The sequence below is a fragment of the Rhinolophus sinicus genome, chromosome 1 (genome assembly GCF_057876585.1).
Source record: "Rhinolophus sinicus isolate RSI-liver-muscle chromosome 1, RSI-T2T, whole genome shotgun sequence".
Classification (NCBI taxonomy): domain Eukaryota; kingdom Metazoa; phylum Chordata; class Mammalia; order Chiroptera; family Rhinolophidae; genus Rhinolophus; species Rhinolophus sinicus.
Window position 1 is genome coordinate 26,688,941 of NC_142501.1, and position 23,045 is coordinate 26,711,985.

At 37.3% G+C, this 23,045-nt stretch overlaps 1 protein-coding gene across 1 annotated transcript; it reads right to left on the reverse strand.

Moving 5' to 3' along the window:
• Positions 1-2,673: 2,673 nt before the first annotated feature.
• AICDA (activation induced cytidine deaminase) lies at positions 2,674-11,693 on the reverse strand. Its single transcript, XM_019713475.3, has 5 exons — positions 11,555-11,693; positions 6,959-7,106; positions 4,763-5,033; positions 4,335-4,450; positions 2,674-3,917 (listed from the first exon to the last, which is right to left on the reverse strand). Exons 1-5 carry the CDS (start codon positions 11,668-11,670, stop codon positions 3,864-3,866), a joined length of 705 nt encoding a protein of 234 aa, XP_019569034.3. The 5' UTR covers positions 11,671-11,693; the 3' UTR covers positions 2,674-3,863.
• Positions 11,694-23,045: the final 11,352 nt, after the last annotated feature.

Genomic DNA, 23,045 nt, shown 5'->3' on the forward strand with positions numbered 1-23,045 from the left:
TATATCTAAGTTGAAAATACTATCATAAGTTGAAAACGCTTCTAATACATCTAAATTATCAAACATCATAGCTTAGCCTAGCCAACCTTAAGTGTGATCAGTACACAATATTTAAAAAATGCTGGCAACACAGTACACTGTAGAATATCAGTTGTTTATGCTCATGATTGCATGGCTGACTGAAGCTGCCCAGAATCATATGGTATCATAATGCATATAGCTAGCCTGGGAAAGGTGAAAATTCAGAATGTGCAGTATGGTTTTTACTGAATGCCTATTGCTTTTGCATAATCATAAAGCCAAAAAATCATAAGTTGAAAAAATCATAAGTCGGGGACCATCTGTATATGAAAAGTTAACATTATCATACCCATTTTACATATGGGAAATTAAGACTATGCAGGTTAAATACCTTGCCCACTGTTGCTTGGAACCAGAACTCAAATTCAGGATAGCCTGACTATGAAGTCATACTGACTTTGTAAAAAGTTGAGATAAATTTCACATAATTTTAAAGTATACAATTCAATGATTTTTTAGTACAGTCACAATGTTTTGCAACCATCACCACTGTTGAATTCTAGACCATTTTCATCATCCTCAAATGAAACCCCATGTCTATTAAGCAGTTACTCCATTCCCTTCTCCCTGTGGTTGCCCTTGGCAACCACTAATCTTTCTGTCGCTATGGATTTACTTATTTTGGACACTTCATAAATGGAATCATACAATATGTGGCATTTTTTTTTCTGGCTTCTTTCACTTAGCACAATGATTTCAAGGTTTATCCATGTTGTAGTATGTATCAGTACTTCATTCCTTTTTATGATTGAATAAAATACCATTGTATGGACATACCACATTTGTTTATCCATTCATCAGTTGATGGACGTTTGGATGTTTCCATTTTTTTGGCTATTCTGCTATGAATATTCATATTCATGTATGAGTTTTTGTTTGAACATACATTTTTAATTCTCTTGAGTATACACCTAAGAGTAGAATTGCTGGGTCATATAGTAATTCTTTATTTAACTTTTGAGGAACCACCAAATTATTTTTCATAGTGACTACACAATTTTACATTTCTGCCAGCCAATATATGAAGTTTCCAAATTCTCCACATTCTCACCAACAATTGTTATTATGCCTTTTTTATTTGTTTGTTTATGGCCATCCTAGTAGGTTTGAGAGGTATCTCATTGTGGTTTTGATTTGCATTTCCTTAATGGCTAAATATGTTGAGCATGTTTTTATATGTGTATTAGCCATCTGTAAATCTTCCTTGGAGAAACGTCTATTCAAGTCTTTTGGCCATTCTTAAATTAGGTTGTGTTTTGTTATGAGATGTAAGAGTTCTTTATATATTCTGGATACTACCTGCTTATCCGATATATTATTTGTCAATATTTTTTCCCATTCTGTTAAGTTGACTCTTCACTATTATCCTTTCATGCACAAGGTTTTTTTTTTTACATTTTTTAAAATTAGTTTCAGGTGCACAAGACAAAGTAATACTTAGATGTTTATCATTTATATCTCTCACACTGTGTGAACCCCCTCCCCCCATCCACTATCCCTCTGACATCGCACACAGCCATTACATTTCCACTGTCTCTATTCCTAATGCTGTACTCTGCTTCTTGTGAGTATATACATACACATACACACACACACACACACACACACACACACACACACACACACACATATATATAAACACACACACACACACACACAAATATATATACATATACATACATATATACACATAAACGTGTAGTTGATACTCATTATTGTTCAGTTTCAGCTTCAGGTGTACAATGCAGTGATCAGGCATCTACATCATCCCTGAGGTGGTCTCCCTAATGAGACAAGTGTCCATCAGATACCCCACAAAATCTTTACAACATTATTGATTACATTCCCCAAATTAATTTTCAAAACCCTGTGGCCATCCATGCACAAGTTTTTGATGAAGTCTAATTTCTCTATTTTTTTTCTTTTGTTGCTTGTGCTTTTGTTGTCATTTAAAAGACTATTATCATATACAAGGTCATGAAGACTTCCACCTATATTTCCTTCTAAGATTTTTATAGTTTTAGCTCTTACACTTAGATATTTGACAAATTTTAAGTTAATTTTTGTATACGGTATGTGGTAGAGGCCCAAATTCATTCTTTTGCATGTGGATATCCAGTTGTCCCAGCATCAGTTGTTGAAAAGAGTGTGATCTTTCTCCCATTGAATGGTCCTGGTACCTTTGTCAGAAATCAGTTGAACATAGACGAAAGGGCTAATTTCTCGACTCTCAAGTCTAATCCATCATACTGATTTTTTAAATGTAACTTTTTATAAATCAGTTTTATAATTAATTTTATTCAGCATCTTATCTCCAAAACTTCCAAAATAATTTATCATTTATTCAGTTGATCGAAATGAGCTAGAATTAAATTTCCTGTGGGAAAAATTTACTAAAAATTAAGGGAATGGTTTCATAGCAATATTATGACAATGTTAGACTATGTTACAATTATGTACTTAATTATTAGAATCATTTCTAAAGGTATAAATTTATGAGACATTAAGGAATCCATTTCAATATATCTGAAAAGGAAATTACAATAACAAGAATATTAGATACTATATAGCATAATATAAAATATGAATGGATACACAAAATAAGGATTTTTAATATTTAACTCTTTCACAAATTTATATACAATAAGATTAAAACAATATAGTTGTGCATTCAACTTTCCCTATGGATCTGCTTATCTGTATTGCAAGGTTTGCTGGGTAATAACTGTACAGTGATATGGTTATTCTAAATATTTTTTTCACAGTCAAGGATAGTTGTAAGGGACAAATAGGAACTCTGCCATGTTGGCGCCCTACATTTTGCTGGATAAAATCTTATTTCCTTGCAATGTTCTGTCATCCTTCACTCCCAAATACTATTCTCTCCTGTTACACTCTCTTATATAGTGAGCATTTCTTTGAGAGAAGCATCATGTACATACAAAAAGTAGAAAATTGTGACCTGGTTGACACTGCTGAGGTTAAAAACCCATAGCAGAGAACAGAATTTTCTCTTCTCAATATTCAAGCCACTCCCTTCTAAGCATTCATTAATTATCATATGTAAAGTTTTAGTGTGGTTTCTAAACTATGGACTGCTTCCAGATTTGTTACTGGAAACACCAACTCATTTTAGGTGTCATCTTCACAGTCCTCATATTCTTTATTACAAAGCAGCCTGAAGGTGACCATGCATATTCCATATTAAGAGGAAATGCTTTTAGGTACAAACATAAACACATGCCTCAGATAATTAAAACATATAGCACATGCTTGGATAGTAGTGCTTTGAAGAGATGGTTTGGAGTTACAATTATTCAGATTCTCTCATTAGGAGTTTCCATAGATCATGACGTGATGGAAGTTTATTCACTTGAAAGTGAACCCCAAAGGGAAAGAGAAAAATTTATCACTGATACCATCGAAAACTCAGAATGAGTCAAATAAAAAAGGACACAGATTATGAAAACACGATCCTCCCACCTTGCTTTTAAGGATTTACCTTCTGCTTTCTCCCTGCTCCCAGACCCTGCAGTTCTGTCGTTTCCCAGTAGGGGACATTGTTGCGTTAAAAACTGTACCAGTTCAGTATCACCCTGCCGGGCCTGTGTTCCTTCTCTCTTTCCAAGACATACATCTTTTTAAAGTCATATATATGAATATTATTTCTTTAAACTCTTAAGAAATTGAGAGCTGAAGAAAAAACAATTCTTGAAGGATCCTTCTTTCACCCACTATCTTCAGAGATATTTCATTGTAAGTGACATTCTTGAAGGTCGGTATCAAAGTCCCAAAGTACGAAATGCATCTCGTAAGTCATCAACCTCATATAGGGGCTGTGGAGAAAGAGAAATAAATTGAGTGGATGACTGTAGCATTTTGGAAGAAGGTAAGTTAGGAAGGAGGAGAAAGAGGAGATCGGAAGAGGAAAGGAAGGAATTCTACCAGGAGGGGAATACATCCTGAGGAACGGCTAACAGAACGAAGTCATGTGAGGCGGGATGAGGGGGAAGGAATCTTAGCCGAAGGCACTGAATTGTGAAACAACAGCATAAACTCAATTGTAGGAGAAATGACAACAAAAAAATACAAATAGAAAATAAGGTTTTCGTCAGAGGAAGATGAGAGAGTGATAAACACACAAACATATATACATATATGAAAACGTCAGAAATATAAGAAAAGAAAATGTAAGTAACTCCAGGAGGAGACGACTTGGGAGAGAGAAAGAAAATAAGCAAAGGAGCCCTTACCAAAAGGATGCGTCGAAGCTGTCTGGATAGACGAACTGAATTTTCGTGCAGCCCCTCCCAGGCTTTGAAAGTTCGTTCACGATTTTCCACAAAAGTATTCCAGCAATAAAAATAATCTTTAAAAGAGGAGGGGAGGGAGTAGAAGATCGCTTAGATCCCAAATCAAGAGGAAAGAAAGAAATCCCTAGCTCCTGACGCTTTTTAATTCTATAATAATTTCTCCCAAGGCCATGTGCCCAACCCCATTAATTTTCCTCCAATTCTAGTTGATAATTTTGGGCTCCAAAGGTGAACTAGACGCTTATATAGTTCTCTTACCCGCCCCCACACCCCTCCCGTCGGGTTTCTCCTCTGACTCCTAGTATTCTGGATTGCAATCCCAAGTGAGAGCTGCTACCCTGAGTCTGAGAAGAAAGGTTCCTTCGCACCTTTGAAGGTCATGATGGCGATTTGGACCCCAGCGCGGTGCAGCCGCCGCAGCCCCTCGGGCTCAGCCTTGCGGTCCTCGCAGAAGTAGAGGCGCGCGGTGAAGATCCTCAGGCTGAGATTGGGGTTCCCTTTTAGAAAGTCAGCCACGTGCCGGGCACAGTCGTAGCAGGGACTCCAAGAGGTGAACCAGGTGACACGGTAGCACCGGCCAGGGTCCAGGTCCCAGTCGGAGATGTAGCGAAGGAAGAGCAATTCCACGTGGCAACCTGACTGGGGAGGGAGCACCGAACTCAGCAGATGTTTACTGGCCTCTGTTGCGGTGCTGGTAGCTTTGCAGTCATTAACCCATCTCCCTCCCACAATGATCTTTTTTGGGGTGGCTGTAGTTTTGTCCTTAAGTTACTGAAAGGTTAAGCAACTGGGGGAAAGAGCACTGCTGAGCCAGAACGCTTGCACCCTAGGCCCTGAAGAGTGGAGAAAGGCTATGGATAGTCTGAGGAATGGGGAGGATGAAATGAGTTGCATTTAGATGGAGTAGCATCACATGATCTCAGTAGAGATTGGATTTGTTAGTGAAGTTACTTTTTGCGTCTTTGAGGGGAAGGAAATTGGCTTGTAAGTACTTGGTGATGCAACATTGTAGAAATATACCACTAGGTGGAGGTAGGGAAATTTATGGTTGGGAGGGCTGGAAGAGTAAGATAGATTTTTGTGAAGCCCACAGGTCAGTGTTGTAGGAGAGGCAGTAGGCACTGCTATGGACGGAGAGCAATTAAATAATGTGTTTGCTCATTGTATGAGCCCTGTGATTGTAGTAATAATCGCAATAGTGAGATATAGCAAGTCCACTTAGTACTGCAGAGAAGTCCTGGGTCCCAGAATCTGAAAACCTGGGTTCCATTTCCTGGCATCACCCCTCCTGTGACTTAAACAAGTTACCCAATTCTCGATCTTCTAATCTTATCAGTAAAATAGGCTGGTATTGTCCTCATTACATGAGAGGGAAGTAAAGGGTTGGTAACAGCAAAGCCTTCTATAGTTGGAATGTGTCATATCACCAAATAGGAAAGAGATTAGGATGTAAAACAATTACAGTGAGATAATTTACATAATAGGAAGGGAGGCAAAGAAAACTGAATAGTAAAATAAGCACTAAACAAGGAGCTAGATGATGTCATTCCACCCATGGGTTCTTCGAGACCAGATGTCACTGCATGTTATGAGAGAGGAAATATCCATTAGCAGAAGCTTATGTCAACCCATTTGGATTTTGGTGAAAAAGTTTCTTGGAAATGCAATTTTCTGATCTCCGCTGCTGAGAGATTGATTTACCATATTTTGCCGTGTATAATGCACACTTTTTTTGTCCAAATTTGTGAAGGAAAAATAAGGATGCGCATCGCACATGGGTAGTACTAATTCCATCTCTATATAAATGTTTTCAATTCTTTTATTTATGCTTTTGAGTTAAAAGTGCAATAATAAGTAAATAAATGCTAAAGTTTCTTTATAATACAAAAAACAAGTACCTAAATATAAACAAATACAAATTGGAATTAAAAAACTATAACAAAAGATTTTTTTCCCCCTGAAAGTTTGGGCCAAAAACATGGGTGCACATTACACACGGGAGTACATAATACATGGCAACATACTGAGTTTTCTGGATCTCGCCATGCTGAACGTACTCACTGGCCTATGCTCTATGTGAGCCAGAGGGAACAGAAATTGTTGGGAAAACAGCACTGAGTCATTGTTCATGTTTCCTAAATTTTTCTTCCTTAATTTTCAAACATTCTAGAGACACAACTTATTTTTCACATTTAAAATTTAGCTTGAATGATTTGATAATATTCTCCCCAAATCAAAAGGCTCTTACCTCTGATTTCTTCCTTAATTTCAAAGGCAATTCAGATGCTGGGGAAAGTGGAGGAAAGTTTGGGAGCAGTTATTCTTGGCATTGAAGCGAAGTGTGGCATTAATGTGCCCAGCATGATGGGGAGGACATTGAATGACATCCTTTGGGGTGTATCTATTATGATTGATTTGACATGTAAAATATTTTTTAAAATTTGAGGAATCTAGTGAGGACAAATGCAAAACAGGCTGAAAGTAGTACCATCAGCAGGTAGGGAGCTCTAAAATTGCCCACGGTTTAGCTTTTAATTACCTCAGAAGCAAATATTAATTGATACCTTGTTTCGAAGGTAACCAAAGTCCAATGAAAAGGAGGTGGCACTGTCTCGCCGTTTCACCACATAGCACAAGTAGGTCGCATGTCGACCCTTAGCCCAGCGGACGTTTTTGAAATGGTAAAGAAACTTCCTCTGCTTCATCAGGAGGCTGTGGGTAAGAGGAGGAAGAAAAATGTAGGAGTACAGCTCATTCTCTGGTCACTCCTGGCTTTCCTTCAGTTGTTTTTAAATCTATAATTACTTGGGCCAAACCAGAAAAGATATTCTTGCTTCCTTTGCTGGAAGCCTAAGACCTACTGAGCTTGGAATCCATTATAAACCCTTTTCATGCTTATATTTAAGACCAATTGAGAGATAGCAAGAACCCCAAAGCCATACGATCTCACAGGACAGTCTCCTCCCTCAGCTCTCTTCTAGATGTTGATAACTTGGAATGACAAACTTGTTCCTCAGTCCCATAATTATATTTTTTCAGGTTTCCCCGGCAATCTCTACCTAAATGCCCAATGTGTACTTCAAACTCAATATGGTCAAAAATTTTATTCCTAAACTGCCCTGTCATGAGACTGCCCTGCCTGTCCTCCTGACTTTTCCATCTCAGGTAGCCAGGCCAAAAGCGTGGGACCATCTTTGATTCTTTTTCACTCCTCATATTTATTTAGTACTCTAAATTTATTGACTCAAACCTCCAAATATCTCTTGAATTTGTACCTGCTCTATCCTGTTTTCTGTTTCAATCTAAGCTATCCAAGCTATACTAGAGTGATCTCGCCAAAATCCAGATGTGACCATGTCTTTCCCATGCTCCTAACGATTCTGTTCTGCCTACAGAATAAACTCCAAATTCTTTGATGTGGTATTTAGGCCAGTTTTTACATTTGGACATCAATTTACATCTCTGCCTTCTTTCCTGGTACTTTCCCCCCTTTTCCATCACTTAGGCCCCCTCTGCAGCAGGCCCCTGGCACTAGTCCTTTTCCTTTTTCTTTCCAGGCATCTTGCTGATGGCACTTCCCCTGACTAAGTGCTTCCCTACCTTTTTCCACAGGGCAAAACCTACACATCTTTCAAAGCCTAACCACAGTTTCAATTCTCCTAGTAAGGCCTTTCCCACCACCACTATCCCAAATGTACCAGGCAAAAATCGAAATAACAGCAACCAAAACCCCTCTTGTGTTTTCCCATTGTTTGTTCTCCAGCTTATCCCTATCAAAGACTTTCTCCTTTGTTATCAATTGATTGCTGATACCTCTGTCTCTCTGATTAGACTTTCTGTGTTTTGAGGCAGAAAGTGTCACTTTATGAAGAATATATTTTTTAAAAGTTTAAGAGCAATACTTGACTGTTGTCAACTTGAATACTACGAAAAAGTAGAAAGTTATAAAATTTAAAATATTAAAGAAATTTAACATTTGGAATATCAGTCAGCATCTAATAATTAAACATAGTGCCTAATGACAATTACTGTTAAAATTATGTTTTTCCTTCTAGTCTTTTTATAAGCATATATTTACCTGATTTTGATTATACAGATCTCATATAATTTGGTGTTCTGCTCTTTTAACTCGGCAGTGTAATCTAAATACTATGGTATATTCACATGCAGGGACTGGTCTTCTTGCTTGGTGTTTCCTAGCTCCTGGCACAGTATCTTGCATATCATAAGCTCTACGTGGATTTGAATTTGTTGAAATACTCTCTGCTGACTCAAGTTTCTTTGCTGTTGGGAACATAACATAAGCTACACCTTGTGGTTGGTCCCAAAGCACCAATAGTGTCTCTGGTTTTTGTCCCTAGTCCTTTCCAGAAATGTATTTATCCAATTTGTGAAAATAATGTTGCCACCTAATGGCACTTGGCAGAAATGAAAAGAATTTGTAAAAATAAACACCTCGTCAAGGATTTGAATACGGTTTGCTGGTAAGAGAATTGAAACTTTTTTCACTTTTTTTTTACATTGAGGTGTAATTTACATACTTCAGCCATTTAAATTGTACAGTTCTATGAGTACTGGCAAATGTAAACACCCAAAACTGCTACCACAATCAGGATACAGAACATTGCCAGGGCACCCCTCCCCCAAAGTTCTCACCTTTTCAGTCAGTTCTTCCCCTCCCCACCCCAGGCGACCATTAATTTGCTTTCTGTAACTGTAAATTACTTCTCATTTCCCAGGGTTTCATATAAATCATGCATCATCTCTTTCTTTGTATCTGACTTGTTTCACTTAGCATAATGACTTTGAAATTTATTCATGATGTTGCTTGTATCAGTAGTTTGTTCCCTATTACTGCACAGTGGTATTCCATTGCATGGGCATAGCGCATTTTGTTTATTCATTCACCTGTTGATGGACATGTGGACTATTTCCACATGTCACTTTATTGTGAATAAAGCTCCTGTGAACATTTATGTACCAGTCTTTGTATGGACATATGTTGAGGATTGATATTTTAATACTGTATACATGTGGTAGACCCTGAATTTAAAAGTTAAGTATCTAAATGTCAACCTTATTAAGAAGATAAGCGAGGACAAGAACTTTTTATAGCTGTCTCAATTTAAATGTCTTGCTTTACACACATGAATACACTTTCAATCCTGTGGCAGAGATTTATCACCAATATACATATTATGTGTGTCAGACAATATAAAAATTAGCCAACCATATTATTTTAGAATTAAACATGCATATTTGGCAGGAATCTGAAATGGATGCTAACAAAGATCTAATAATAATTGGCTTTATTTTAAAATAATAGTAATTTCATATGGTAATCACCATAGTACTACTACCACCGTTACTTTTATTATGGTTACATACTTAGCGTATAATAGCCCATAGCATATGTAAGTTGAATATATAATAAGTATTTAGTAAATACTGAAGAGAAAGAAAAAAAAAAAATCTCTCTTTGGGGCCCAGTCAGTTTTAAACAGATTTAGCATCATCTCAGTACCAATGACTCTCCTTTACATTTAACCTACCCTCTGGACTACATGGATGATAAAGGGTGGGCAGGGTTAACTATATCAAGCACAGCAGGGGGTGTGGCGGGTCTTGTTACCATGAGGAAGAAAATGTGTTCTGAAAATTATAGAAAATGACATGACATAGGTAAAGGAATTCAGATGGACTTTTGCTTCCTACTCCACATGAAAATACAATAGTTCTTTACTGTTTCTGTCAAAAGTTACTAGTCACAGTGAAGTGAATTGCATGACTGTGACTTGTTAATTAACTGTCTTGATCCACCACTTCTAGAAGCCTATTGGCAGCACCTTGTTCTTCTGTTGGGTTTTCTTCTGGGTACAAAGGACTTTGAAGAGGCAGTTTTCAGGCGCACAGGTTGACAGCTGTCTGGACAGCTGTGCTCCCTGAGGCAGAACACTAGTTGCATCCCCAGCAATGCAAACCAGAGACAAATGGGTTAAAAATAATTGTGATAAAATCAACCTCTCCTGCCGGGTGCCATCACTAATGAGTTCTGCAGGTATTATTTTCCTTAATGATAATCATACATTTCCCTTTTTCTCCTGTTGAATTGCATCTTTCCTCCTTTTTTATTTGACTTTCTCTGAATTTCAACTACTGATTTTATCACTGTTTTACATTTTATTACACAAGTATCTCCACTGAGCCCTTTACCTCTGACTTATACTTTAGTTTTCAAAATTTTATTGAAACAGAGCAGACATTTGACATTTTTGCCCTCAAGAACATATCCTGAAGAACACTTACTCTACCATTAAAAATCTTAACTCTGTAAGTGTAAATTCTTTGTAAAAGAATTAAATTGAGATAAAGTATATAAATCAGGTATCATTCTCATAAATTTGTAGTAATCATAAGCAGGAATAAAATAAGTTCTGTGATAGTAACTTAACTGACATAAACTGCATGTGAAGACATTGTGAAAATCTTACAGAATACACATTTAAGAAGTAAGTCCAGCCATGTCTAAAGAAATTGAAATTTCTAGGTAAATAAGAAAAACACCATTAACTGCTTAACAATTGGACCTATAACATTAAATAACTTGCTTGACTAAATTTTTCTCCTTATGACAGACACAGTGATAGTGACTTTCAAGCAATTTATTTTGAATATTGGCATTTAATGAAATAATTTCCTTACTACGTAACTAAATTATTCAGTAAAATCTCCCTAGGTAAGTTTATCTTCATTGCTTTTTATAGTTGAGTATTTATAAAATTATTATTACAATCACCACTACTGTTTTTAGTATAGTATTGCTGTTTCCTTGTCATGATTTTAGTCTCTAAACATTTGCTGTGTTAATATTATTACCACAAACTAGATCTAACGGCAGTACAAATCTCAGTACAAGTCAATACACGGTACATATATGTTCGTATAAATATGGAAAAGAGAGAGAAAGAGAGAACTAAGTAGACAGCATGTAAGATCTGCACAGAAGATGAGACAGATCCAGAGAAATAAATGTGCATCTTGACCAAGCAGATCTTGTGAATCAGATAGTTATAGAAGAGAAAGGGGTAGGTATGTCATTCCTCAGATTTTCTCTGAGAGAAAAGCCAGTGCAGCCACCCATGAGGAGACTGCCTCTTTACCTGTCCATAGTGGAATCCAGAGTGTCTTTCGTGGCTCCCTGCAAGTATGAGGCCAAGGAAAGGCTTGCTTCAAGCCCAGCTGCTTCACTGACTGACAGTGCATTGGCCCCACACATTCAAATTTGAGCTTACCCTTTTGGGCTCCTCCTCCCACAGCATCACCACCCTCAGGTACCCCAATGGCCTTCCTCCTGTTTGGGTCCAGTGACGATGGGTGGGGTTGTCAATGGCAGAGTCACATGGATGAAAATGATTGAGGGCCCTCTGCTTAATGTACAGGTTCCTTGAGGGCTGCTTCTCTAAAAATCCAGACCATGCTCCACAGGTAACAAAGATCGGGAGACTGTAGCAATAGACACTGTGTCAGCTGTAATCTTGGTAGCAAATAATATCTTTAATTTTAAAAGCATAATAGTAATGTTCATTTAAATACTATCTTGTGTTCCCAGAGCTAAAAGCATCTATTCCCTTGTTTAGACAATCTCTGAATGAATCTCAATAGAGACCAGCACAAAAACAGAAATTTTGCCTCCCAAACCACTGGTTTTTTTTCTTTCTGATCATGTTACAAGAATTGCCAGAAGACTACATGATTACACCAAAGAGCAATTTTTGCATAAACCGTCTTTTCCACAAAAGCCATGTATTAAATTGAAGTCAGAAGTAGCAGCATCTCAAACAGTGAAAAAAGAATGTTTCATCAGACAGAATCAGCATCTCAATGACTGCATTGAACTTGGAAAACAAGTTGGGCTTTTAAAGAAGAGGCTTTAAGTTCCTGTCCTCATACAATGCAGTCTATTAAAGATTTTGATTCTCTCCCATCTCACTCCTTACGCATTCTATTGATTCATTCAATAGAGCCTTAATGCTACATGATAGAAACTGTGCCAGGCACTGAGGATACAGTGGTGAGCAGAGAAGCTAGAGTCCATGCTCTCTACCTACCTCAAGACGTTAAATGCCATCTATACATTGATGATGCCCAAATCTATAGTCTTCAATTCAAGGCAAATGTATCCAACTTCTGCCTCAGTGTCTCCATTTGGATGTTTGACTGGCATCTTAAACATGCCTAAAACTGAGCACTTGCTCTTTCTCCCAACACATAACCTGCTCCTCTTGTCATCTTCCCTACCTCAATAACAGTGTCATTCGTCCCACTGCGCAGGCCAACCTGGCAGTCTTCCTTGATTGCTCTCTTCCTTTTAAGTCCCATGCCCAATCCATTAGCAAATCCTGTGAGCTCTGCTTACAAAGTAAATCCAGGAAATGGACCACTTTTACCACCTCCACATCCAAGTAGACTGCATTATGGCATTTAGCCTCCCACCTGGTCTTCCTGCTTCCACCCACCTGTCTTCCTGCTTCCACCTTTATTCAATTACAGTTTATTCTCCACACAGGAATTAGAGTAATCCTTTCAAAAACATTTTAGATCATGTCAAAACTCTCTGTGACTCAATAATAGTCAACATCCTTACAGTGGCTCATAGACCCTATACCATCCGCTCCTGCTTTACCTGTCTGACCTTATCATCTTTGACTTTCTTCCTTGCTTGCGCGAAGAACACATGTTCCTGCCTCTGCCTTTAAACTTGCTGGATCCTCTGTCTGGTATGTTCTTTCCCTATATAGAGTTATGGCTTGATCTCTTAATTTTTTATTTCTTTACGCAAATACTTTCTTGTAGTTGAGGCTTTTCCTAGTGACCATATCGAAAATTTCAACATATTTCACCATCCAAACACTTTCCCCTTTCCTAGTTTGTATTTGTATTTAGCATTTATTACCTAAAATAACACGATTGTCTATGTTCTTCATTGAATCTTAGGTCCATGATGAGGGGGATTTTTGTCTGATTTTTCCCCCCCATAGTGATACACAATGTTGGCATGTTGGCATGTAGCAGACCCTGAAAAATATTATTGAATGAATCAACGAGGATCTCATGGAACTTACAGTCAAGTGGGAAAGACACATCATTCAAATAACTGAACATGTAAATATATAATTAAAACTGATGTTTGATGTGAAAGAAAAGTACACATCACATAACAAGAGACCTGACTGGCCCAGGGATTCAGTGAAAGGACTACTGGTTGGGAGATGGTAATAGACAACCTCTTATCTCCCTTCTCAGTCGAAGATTCTTTGATGATTGGGTTGTTGAAGAAAGAGTGTTCGCTGGTGCTTCTTAGCATTCCACGCCCCAAGTAGAAATTTTCTAATTTCACCCTTTGTTAAATCAGAGATGTTTAGAGTTCCCTATTTGCTCTATCCTTTCTCTCCTCACCCCATTGATCCAAGGACATTAAGGAAAATTTCTAAAGTAGGTTTATCCAAGTAACAGCTAAGAGTTTTGAGTGTTTGTTATGGTTAGGCACTGTGCTAATCACTTTAAATACACAGTAAGCATACTTAGGAAGCTGGTGGTAGGGACAAAGTCTCTTGTGTACTCCTGAGTTGTGCTCATGGTCACTGATCCTATGAATTGCATATTCCTCTTAGCTTCACTGTGGGTCCCCAGACAAGGATGGCATGATGCTAGTTTACTCCCAAGGGTTCTGTAGGAGGGAGTGAATTTAATGTGGGCAAGCCTCACTTGTCTTTACCATGAGATCTCTCACTTTACTCCAACACAACCACAACAAATTGTAAAGATACAGCAGATTTTACTGAGGCGTTAGAGAAACCAAAGGGAATTAATGCATGTGAGAGAAGTCATACATTAATAGGTTTATTATGGCTTTTATTATACTTTAAGAGAAAATTTCCCCAAAATTAAACTCTTCACAGGGGCCCTGCTCATGACCACAACCCATTCCTAACCTTGTTCCCGTCCTTGAGTCTACTCTGTTATAAAGCCTGTTTTTCCAGTTTCCACAGGGGAGCACTGCCTTATATTCTCATGGATTATTCTCACCCAAGGACCTATGCTTCCTCTCTAGACATTAATGTCTCCAAGTCTTAATTATTTCTGAAAAAAATTCTGCAGGGTGCCAGAAAGACAATAGATGGTAGTCACCTTTGGTACTCAATTCCACAGAATAGATGGATGAGGGAAGGAGGGAAGGAGACTTCTTCTGCAGAAGCCACAGTGGGGTATAGACATGTGAAATCTGATCCTTTTAAGTTGTCTCTGGACATTACCATATTTTCATCCAATTGTCCAGAGAATAACACACACACACACACACACACACACACACACACACACACACTCTTCCAAAAGATAAATTTTAATTCTCAGAGATGGTACCATTTCTAAATCCAAAAAAATAGAAAATAAAAAATTCCCAACTGCCCCAGTGAGAAGCTCCCACACTGATATTGCAGTTTGTATGTCACATGACTATGCAAAGCTGTATTAGTTCTTCTTTCATATTCTCTTTAAATTATGCCCCTTTGTTCCAGCCAGAAATAAAAAAAACTGGCCCATTGCTTAGCCACATGCTTCTTTTTTATTTGGTTTGAGTTTGGTTTGTTTTTGTTTTTTTGTGATTCCACGCTTGTTTAAGTGTATAATTCAGTGGCGTTAATTACATTCAATGCTGTGCAGCCAACACCATTATGTATTTCCAAAATCTTTTCATCCCCAAAAGAAATTCTGCAACCATTAATCACCATTCCCTCCTTTTCCCAGCCCATGGTAACCTCTAATCTACTTTTTGTCTCTATGAATTTGCCAATTTTATAAGTATTTGTCCTTCTGTGTCTGGCTTATTTCACTTTGCATAACATTTTCAAGATTCATCCGTGGTATAATATGTACCAGAACTTAATTCCTTTCTATGGTTGAATGATATTCCATTGTACGTATATACCTCTTTTATTTATTTATTTATTTTTATTTTTATAAATTTTATTGGGGAATATTAGGGGATAGTGTTTTTCTCCAGGGCCCATCAACTCCAAGTAGTTGTCCTTCAATCTAATTGTGGAGGGCGCAGCTCAGCTCCAACTCCAGTTGCCATTTTCAATCTTTAGTTGCAGGGGACGCAGCCTATCATAATTGAACCGGTGACCTTGTTGTTGAGAGCTCGTGCTATAACCAATTGAGCCATCTGGCCACCCCTCCGGAAGCTCATCAGGAGCTTGTGTCTTCAATCTAGTTGTGGAAGGCGCAGCTCACTGGCCCATGTGGGAATCGAACTGGCAAACCTGTTCAGAGCTTGCACTCTAACCAACTGAGCTATCCGGTCGCCTCACCGCTTTTATTTATTTACTCATCTGTTGACAGATTTTTGGGTTGTTTCCACCTTTCGGCTATTGTGAATAATGTGTATACATATCTGAGTCCCTGTTTTCAAAACTACTGGAAGTGGATCATATTTTTTTTTCAGGTGTACAAAACAACATAATGATTAGACATTTACACCCCTCACAAAGTGATAACCCCCCCCCAAGTCTACTCCCCCTCTGACATCATACACGTATATAGCTGTTACAAAACCAGTGACTATATTCCATATGCTGTACTTTACATCCCGGGACTATATATAATATACATTATAGTTGACATTCAATGTTATTCTACTTCAGCTTCAGGTGTACAGCACAGTGGTCAGGCATCTACACAGTCTATGAAGTGATCCCCTGATAAGTCAAGTACCCATCTGGTGATCACATGCTTCTTAATGGCAGCTATTTCAACCACACACACACACACACACACACACACACACACACACACACCCCAAATCCGGCCAAAATTATGAAGCTATTGCTTTAAAAGGTACAATAACTTCTCAGGTAAGGGCCCTCCTTTCTGCTTAGCCTTTCAGGAGAGATTCCATTCTTCTATTCAGAAATGTGTTACCTACCAGGCAGCCAATAGCTGGAAAGTAGAAAGACTGGAACTGAGATTTGAACCCAAGTCAGTCTTACATCAAAGCACATGCAACACTGTCATGCTGGTAAAATCAACTCTACAGATTTTAATTGGTTTGGTCATGTCAGGTTAGAAATCTTCATCAGAGCTACAGAGAGGGATTTTCCCTCTACATTACTGTATAATTTAGAATTGGGTTTGGTTGTATATGTCAAGCAAACTCAATAAATGACTTACGCAAGATACAATTTTTCACATAAAAGATTTAGACATTTGAAACAAGAACTTTGAGCAATTTGTTTTGTCAAGACTATCTGTTGGCCACATTTTAGCCAGAATGTTTTTCTCATGTTTCAGTTCAATGATGGGACATGAGCCTCAGCCAAAGAAAAATGAAATGCTGCACATTGGGAAACATACAAGACCAGGTAGTATGAGAAACAATATAGAAAGGTGGCTATCGAGTCAATTCCTCCAAATTGGTTTCTGAAGCAGAATTATCTGTGGGTATTTATTTATCCCATTTTATGAAGTATATTTGATAAGGTATTGGAAAAATCTGATACATACCACACAAAATACTCAGTGTACATTCTTGCAATATGTCTCCTTCTATTTTGAAAATCTTACTTTTTGTGTATAGATTATATAAAGGTTATCTCCAACATATATGTTTTAGATATTCAGTATTTGAAAATGAAGGTGCTAGAGAACAAAAATATTCTATTGTGTCTGTTTTGATGTTCTATTCCTTTGGTGGAAATCAAAAAGTGCTTTTAAAAGTAATTTGTGAACACCATCTTTGAAAACTGAATTTCATTTAATATTTGTTGAAGGTCTATAATGAGAAAACATAAGGTTGAGCTTTGAAGGGGAATAATGATGTACATTATAGTTCTTCAAGAAGTTTATAATTTTGTCAAGCTTTAAAAATAGACAATACTTAAAAATGACAATATAAAAGAATTAAGTGTTAATGAAAGATAAATCTGAAAATTACAGTATCATAGCATGTCAAAATTGAAGGAACCTTAGTGTTCATTAGCCCTATGCTTCTCTAAATAGGGTAAGCATGTCTGGAGATACGCCTAAATCTGAGTGCATAGCAATATATCAGGGAGTAAGTCAAAGCCAGGATAAACATGTCATGCTATCCTAGAATGTAAAAGTTTTCCAAAGATTATGAGAAAGCAGTATTTTTTATTTAAAAAATTATTTAGAGCAGACTATGCTGTGCACATTAGTTTTCCTTACACGCATCGTTTTCCCCCAGTATTTTCCCCCACACTCATGTAAAAAGTTAAAGGCCTCAGAACAGGGAAGATCTCAACAATTTTAATTTTCCTCTGTATGTGCAATAAACCCACATCTGGCAGGCCCACAAGTGTGGTTGCTAATATAGCACCATGTAAATATTGAAGATAAAACATAGATTCCAGGGCAATTTCAGCCTAACATGGGTTGTTTGGGATTATATCCTCATATACTTAGGCATTTCTTATTTTACAGTTTAACAGGGAAAAAAATTAAACAATGATTCTCTATAGGAAGTATGAGTCCTTGGCTAAAGTATCACAAACAGTTGTCTCTCTTACCCTTTTGTATAATAACAGTATAATACCATCTATCTTCCATAGATGATAGAAGTCAAGGCTTCATGATAGACGTGTTTTTTGAGATCTTGATGAATGGATATAATTTTAATAAAGAGTATAGAGCAGAAAATTGCTGGAGGATAGTTTTTGAAAACAGAAAGACTTAGATTTGGCCTTTTCATTGAACTAATTGCATGACATTGGGAGAGAATTCTTTCCTCATAAAGTCATTCCTAGGATCTACTTAGCTAATGTATGTGAATGTGAAAGCATGGTATATGGAATATGTGGAATACGCTTGATAAGATTTCTTATCCTCTTTCAGGGTGACAGGAACAGGAGCAAGGGCGGGACTGTGGGGATGTGCTCGTTATGTTTTAGCAACGAGGAGTAGCTGAGTCTGGTTTGAGTGATGGCTCATAACAAAACAATGATGACAGATAAAATTCAGATGTTACTCATATTTCATACAAGCTTGTGAAGGAAAACTTTCTAACAAAATCGAGAGTTAAATAACTTGTATAATGGCTGTAAAAAAAACAGTTAGTAAAGAGGTATGATTTGTCCAGCATAAGAAAAATCGCTTTATTTCTCAGAAAATTGTGTTCCCTATTCACCTTCCTTGTTTTAAAGGAAGGAAATGTACATCTCTTATTATTACAATAGCATTTTTCATTCCTGGGGATTTGGAGTTAGTGACATTAAGAAAAACAATTTTGTGGGGTTTCATTCAGCTATTTTTAAAAGTTATTTTTCTTACTAACTACCTTCTCCCTGCACTAACTTCTCTTGAAAAACCCCTGGACAACCTGGTGAGCTTATTTTTAACACAAACAACATGACTTGGAAATTGTGCCTCTGGTGGTTAAGTGTTGGACATCTGGACTTCACCACAGCTAATTGTCATCATGAGAAGCACAAGGTGAGGTTTCATTATGGCCAGTATGTGCATCCAGCAGGCCCCTTGGGAATCCTCCAGAGTACACATTCCTGTGACTGAGTCAACATACTCAGACAGGACTCCCCAGGCCACTATTTTTGGACACCAGGTAGATTGTTCAATATGATACCTTGTTGTTTTTGAAAGAGCCCCCAAGAAGGGGTCTGCTTGGGTGAAAGTGTGGTTTTTGGAGTACTTCAACTTCTGCATTTCCCAATTTTTGTTTTTCTCAGTTTACTGCCAGCCATATCACTGAATTTCTCTGGGGCATGAAGAAGTTGAAGGACAGGACTTTAAACATATACTGGAATTACTCAACTTCTGCTGTGCAGCTGCCCAGGACTTACTGAGGTTGAGAGAGCAACTAAGCAAGCATTCATCAAAAGCCTAGGACTGGGCAAAAGGCTAAAAAAAGAGAGTTATTTTTGATGGGAAAATTACCTAAAGAAGCTTCATTGATCATGCACATATAAGATATGGTAGAGGGTAGTGGGAAAAGTTTGGTTTTGTAATCAAGCACATAAAGACTTGAATTCTATCTGCACCATTTCCTAGCAAAGTGTCTTTGAGTGTGCTGCTTCATCTCCTATGTTTTATTTTTCTCCCATATGTAAAATGTGAACAAATAATAATGACAGCTAACCTTTATTGTGCACTTACTTTATGCTATGTTCTGTGCTGATCGTGTTGCTTATATTATTTCACTTAAGTCCAAGAGGTAGGGATTATTATCCTAATTTTCAGACATGAACACTGAGGTTCAGAGTGAAAAAACTATCTTGCAGGAGTGTTAAAAGTAATATAAACAAGTGACTCAGCATGTTGCCTAGTGCATGGAAGGTATCCTATAAAGAACAACTGTTTTCATAAAATATTATCTTTCAATAGCTGATATATTTAGAAGACCAGACATTTCAAAAATATAATTGTGATCATCAATGACTTATTTGTTTTCAGGGTTCAAAGTTTTCTGATCAGCAATGTGAGTGAGTAGTTCTGAGATTCTCATACTATGTTTCTATCTAAATAGTCCCTAACAGTCATTTGAATCAGATCACCTCCTGCTCTAGGTTGTCCTGGCATCACATTGGCAAATTCTTCCTCCTGGGTTCTCTTTTTTTTAGGGTCTGTGCTGATCATTGCCTTTCTTCTACTGCTAATTAAATCACAGCCCCTCTTGACTTAATTATTCGGTATTCTTGATGAGATGTGAGAAACAATTGCAGTCATGGGACAATCATGTGGTCCCATAAGATTATAATGGAGCTGAAAAATTCCAATTGCTTACTGACACTGCAGTGCAACACATTACTCATGTGTCTGTGGTGACGCTAGTGTAAACAAACCTACCGCGCCGCCAGGCGTATACAAGTACAGCACAGTATGTACAGGACATAATACCTGATAATGATAAACCAGTGTTACTGGTTTATGTATTTGCTATCCTACACTTTTTATCATTATTTTAGAGTGTCCTCTTTCTACTTACAAAAAAAAGTTCTCTGTAAGCAGTATTCTGTGTTATGTACGGGCAGCAGCCTCATACAGTCTTGTGTTTATTGAGTCTTGATTGCATCATTTTCTCTTGTGCTTGATTTAATCTCATGGTTTGTACAGTAACACGCTGTACAGGCTATGAAATTGCCTAACAGCACATTTCTCAGAACGAATCCCCATTGTTAAGTGGCACCTGACCGTATCAGCAGCTCCAAATTCTTTAGTACGCAGTTGAGCTGGGTTTCCTTCTCCCCTTTGATGCCCTCCCCCTCCACGTCCACACATTGGTTAAAAGTACCAACAAGGATCTCTTCACTTTGTTATGAGAGTAGCACAGGAAGGGTCAACTACCGCTGCACAGTCAGACAAAAACACCTCTGAGCCATTCAGTATACTCGGCACTTTGGTTAATTTATTTACCATGACCCCGCCTCCTACGCATCCTGGTTAGTTTAGATCTTCATCCACAGGTTCCTTAAAGGAGGTATGGGTACAGCATAAAAAGAAGTCAAGTTCAAATTATCCCTATTGAAATAATTATCCTGGATATGCTATATAATTATTAATTTATGCCCCAGACGCTAAATGCTACATAGTGTATGATTCCATTTATATGAAATATCCAGAGTAGATAAATCCAGAGAGGCAGAAAGGTCACTGAATTTTACACTTCAAAATAGTTGATTTTATGTTATATAAACTTCACCTCAAAAAAATTTCCTGATTAATTCAGCGATTTCAAGGGACTGAATCCTGTCTGCCCTCCAAGGGACACAGTTCTAGAGCAACAGAGGCTGATGGGCCAGCTGTGCCTACAAAAACTAACCTTGGATCCTTCAATGTTATTAAAAAGATTTTAGATGATGAAAAATAATTAAATTAGAAACCTTAAGCTGTAGAGAAACTAGTATTCATGGTCCACCCTTTAGAGGTTTCTACACCTGCCTACTCACGATGTAACCAGCAAGAGTCACCTCATTTTGTTACAAGGGAAAGAATAGAAGAGTCAAACTACTCAAGGACAGTTAGGGAGAAGCCAATCAGTTTAAGTAGAAAAATGTCATACAGTTTTATTAAATGCTGGGGGTGCCAAAAAAATGTATATACATGACTTGTATTCTTCTTTTGTTATCGGTATATGTTGAGTATTACAATTTTAATACAGTTTTTTCCTTTCTTAAAATGTGTATACATTTTTGGTATCCTCTGTATATAATATTATAGGTGCAAAATCTTTGAAAACATGTATGATCTTATTAATTCTCAGAAACACAGATGTATTGCCACCAATTTACAGTTGAGAAATTATTCATTTAAGATCACATGACTAGTGAATGCCAGGTCAGGACTAGCCCTGAAAGAAACACAAATTCTTTTATAGTAAAATGAACAGGATGATATAAACATACGTATTATTATACCTAGATCTATGTTGATTTGAGGTCTAGATGTTCTGTACATAAATTACATATTTTTTAGTTTCTACATGGCAAGAGAGAAATTACTCCTGTTTTATATCATTAGAACATTGTGATTCTTATGAATTATACTTTAATTATGAATTAAGTGAACATTTTAGAAGTAATTTTTGTTTTCAGTACTTATTGATTTTGATGTTAGTATTACACATTTCATAAGCTTATTTGTATTAAATATTACTTTACCTCCCTTTTCCCCAAATCTCATCCATATTCAAGAATGGATGGATGGATGGATATATGAGTGTAATTTTATACAAATAGAAGCAATGTTTTTCTGTGCAGTTCTAATTACTCTTCATTGTAATTCCTGTGTTCAACCATTTGGGACAGAACAACATGTTAGGAAATATTATATAATGACGCAGTTGATACCTCAATAGCCATTGATCCCTTAAGTATAATTCAGGTTGGTTTCGATTATAATATTTCCATATAGTTGCTCAAAGCTCATCTATTGGGGCGGTTGGTTAGCTCAGTTGGTTAGAGTGTATGCTCTTAACAATAAGGTTGCTTGTTTGATTCCCACATGGGCTAGTGAGCTGTGCACCTCCCCACCCCCCGCCCCCCCAACTAGATTGAAAACTGGACTTGGAGCTGAGCTGCGCCCTCCACAACTAGATTGAAGGACAACGACTTGAGTTGGAGCTGATGGGTCCTGGAAAAAACACACTGTTATCCAATAAAATAAAATAAAAAAATGCAAAGGAGATACAAAACATTATTAAAAAAACCCCCAACTCATCTGTTACCTTTTTTAAGGGGTTTCAGGGAGGCGGTGAATCTCACACAAATTTATGATATCATCCTGAACTCAATATTTATGAATTGTTACATAAATTTAATAATGTACTCCATAAAGCTACACAGTATATATGTATGGTTAAGTAAAAGAAAAGAAAATGGAGAGGAAAGAGACAAACACCAGAGACAGAAAAAAAAACACACAAAAAAACTGCAGGACCCTGCAGTTTGGAAAATACTAGAACCTTATTGAAAGTGACTGAACAAATTAGAAAAACATAAACTAGTAGCAGCTATTTTAAAAAAAAGTTGAGGGTTTGAGGTGAAGTGAAGCTCCATTTGACAACAGGAAGCTATGGGCTCTGCACCTCTATTTATATAAATATTTGCTTTTTCCATCTTA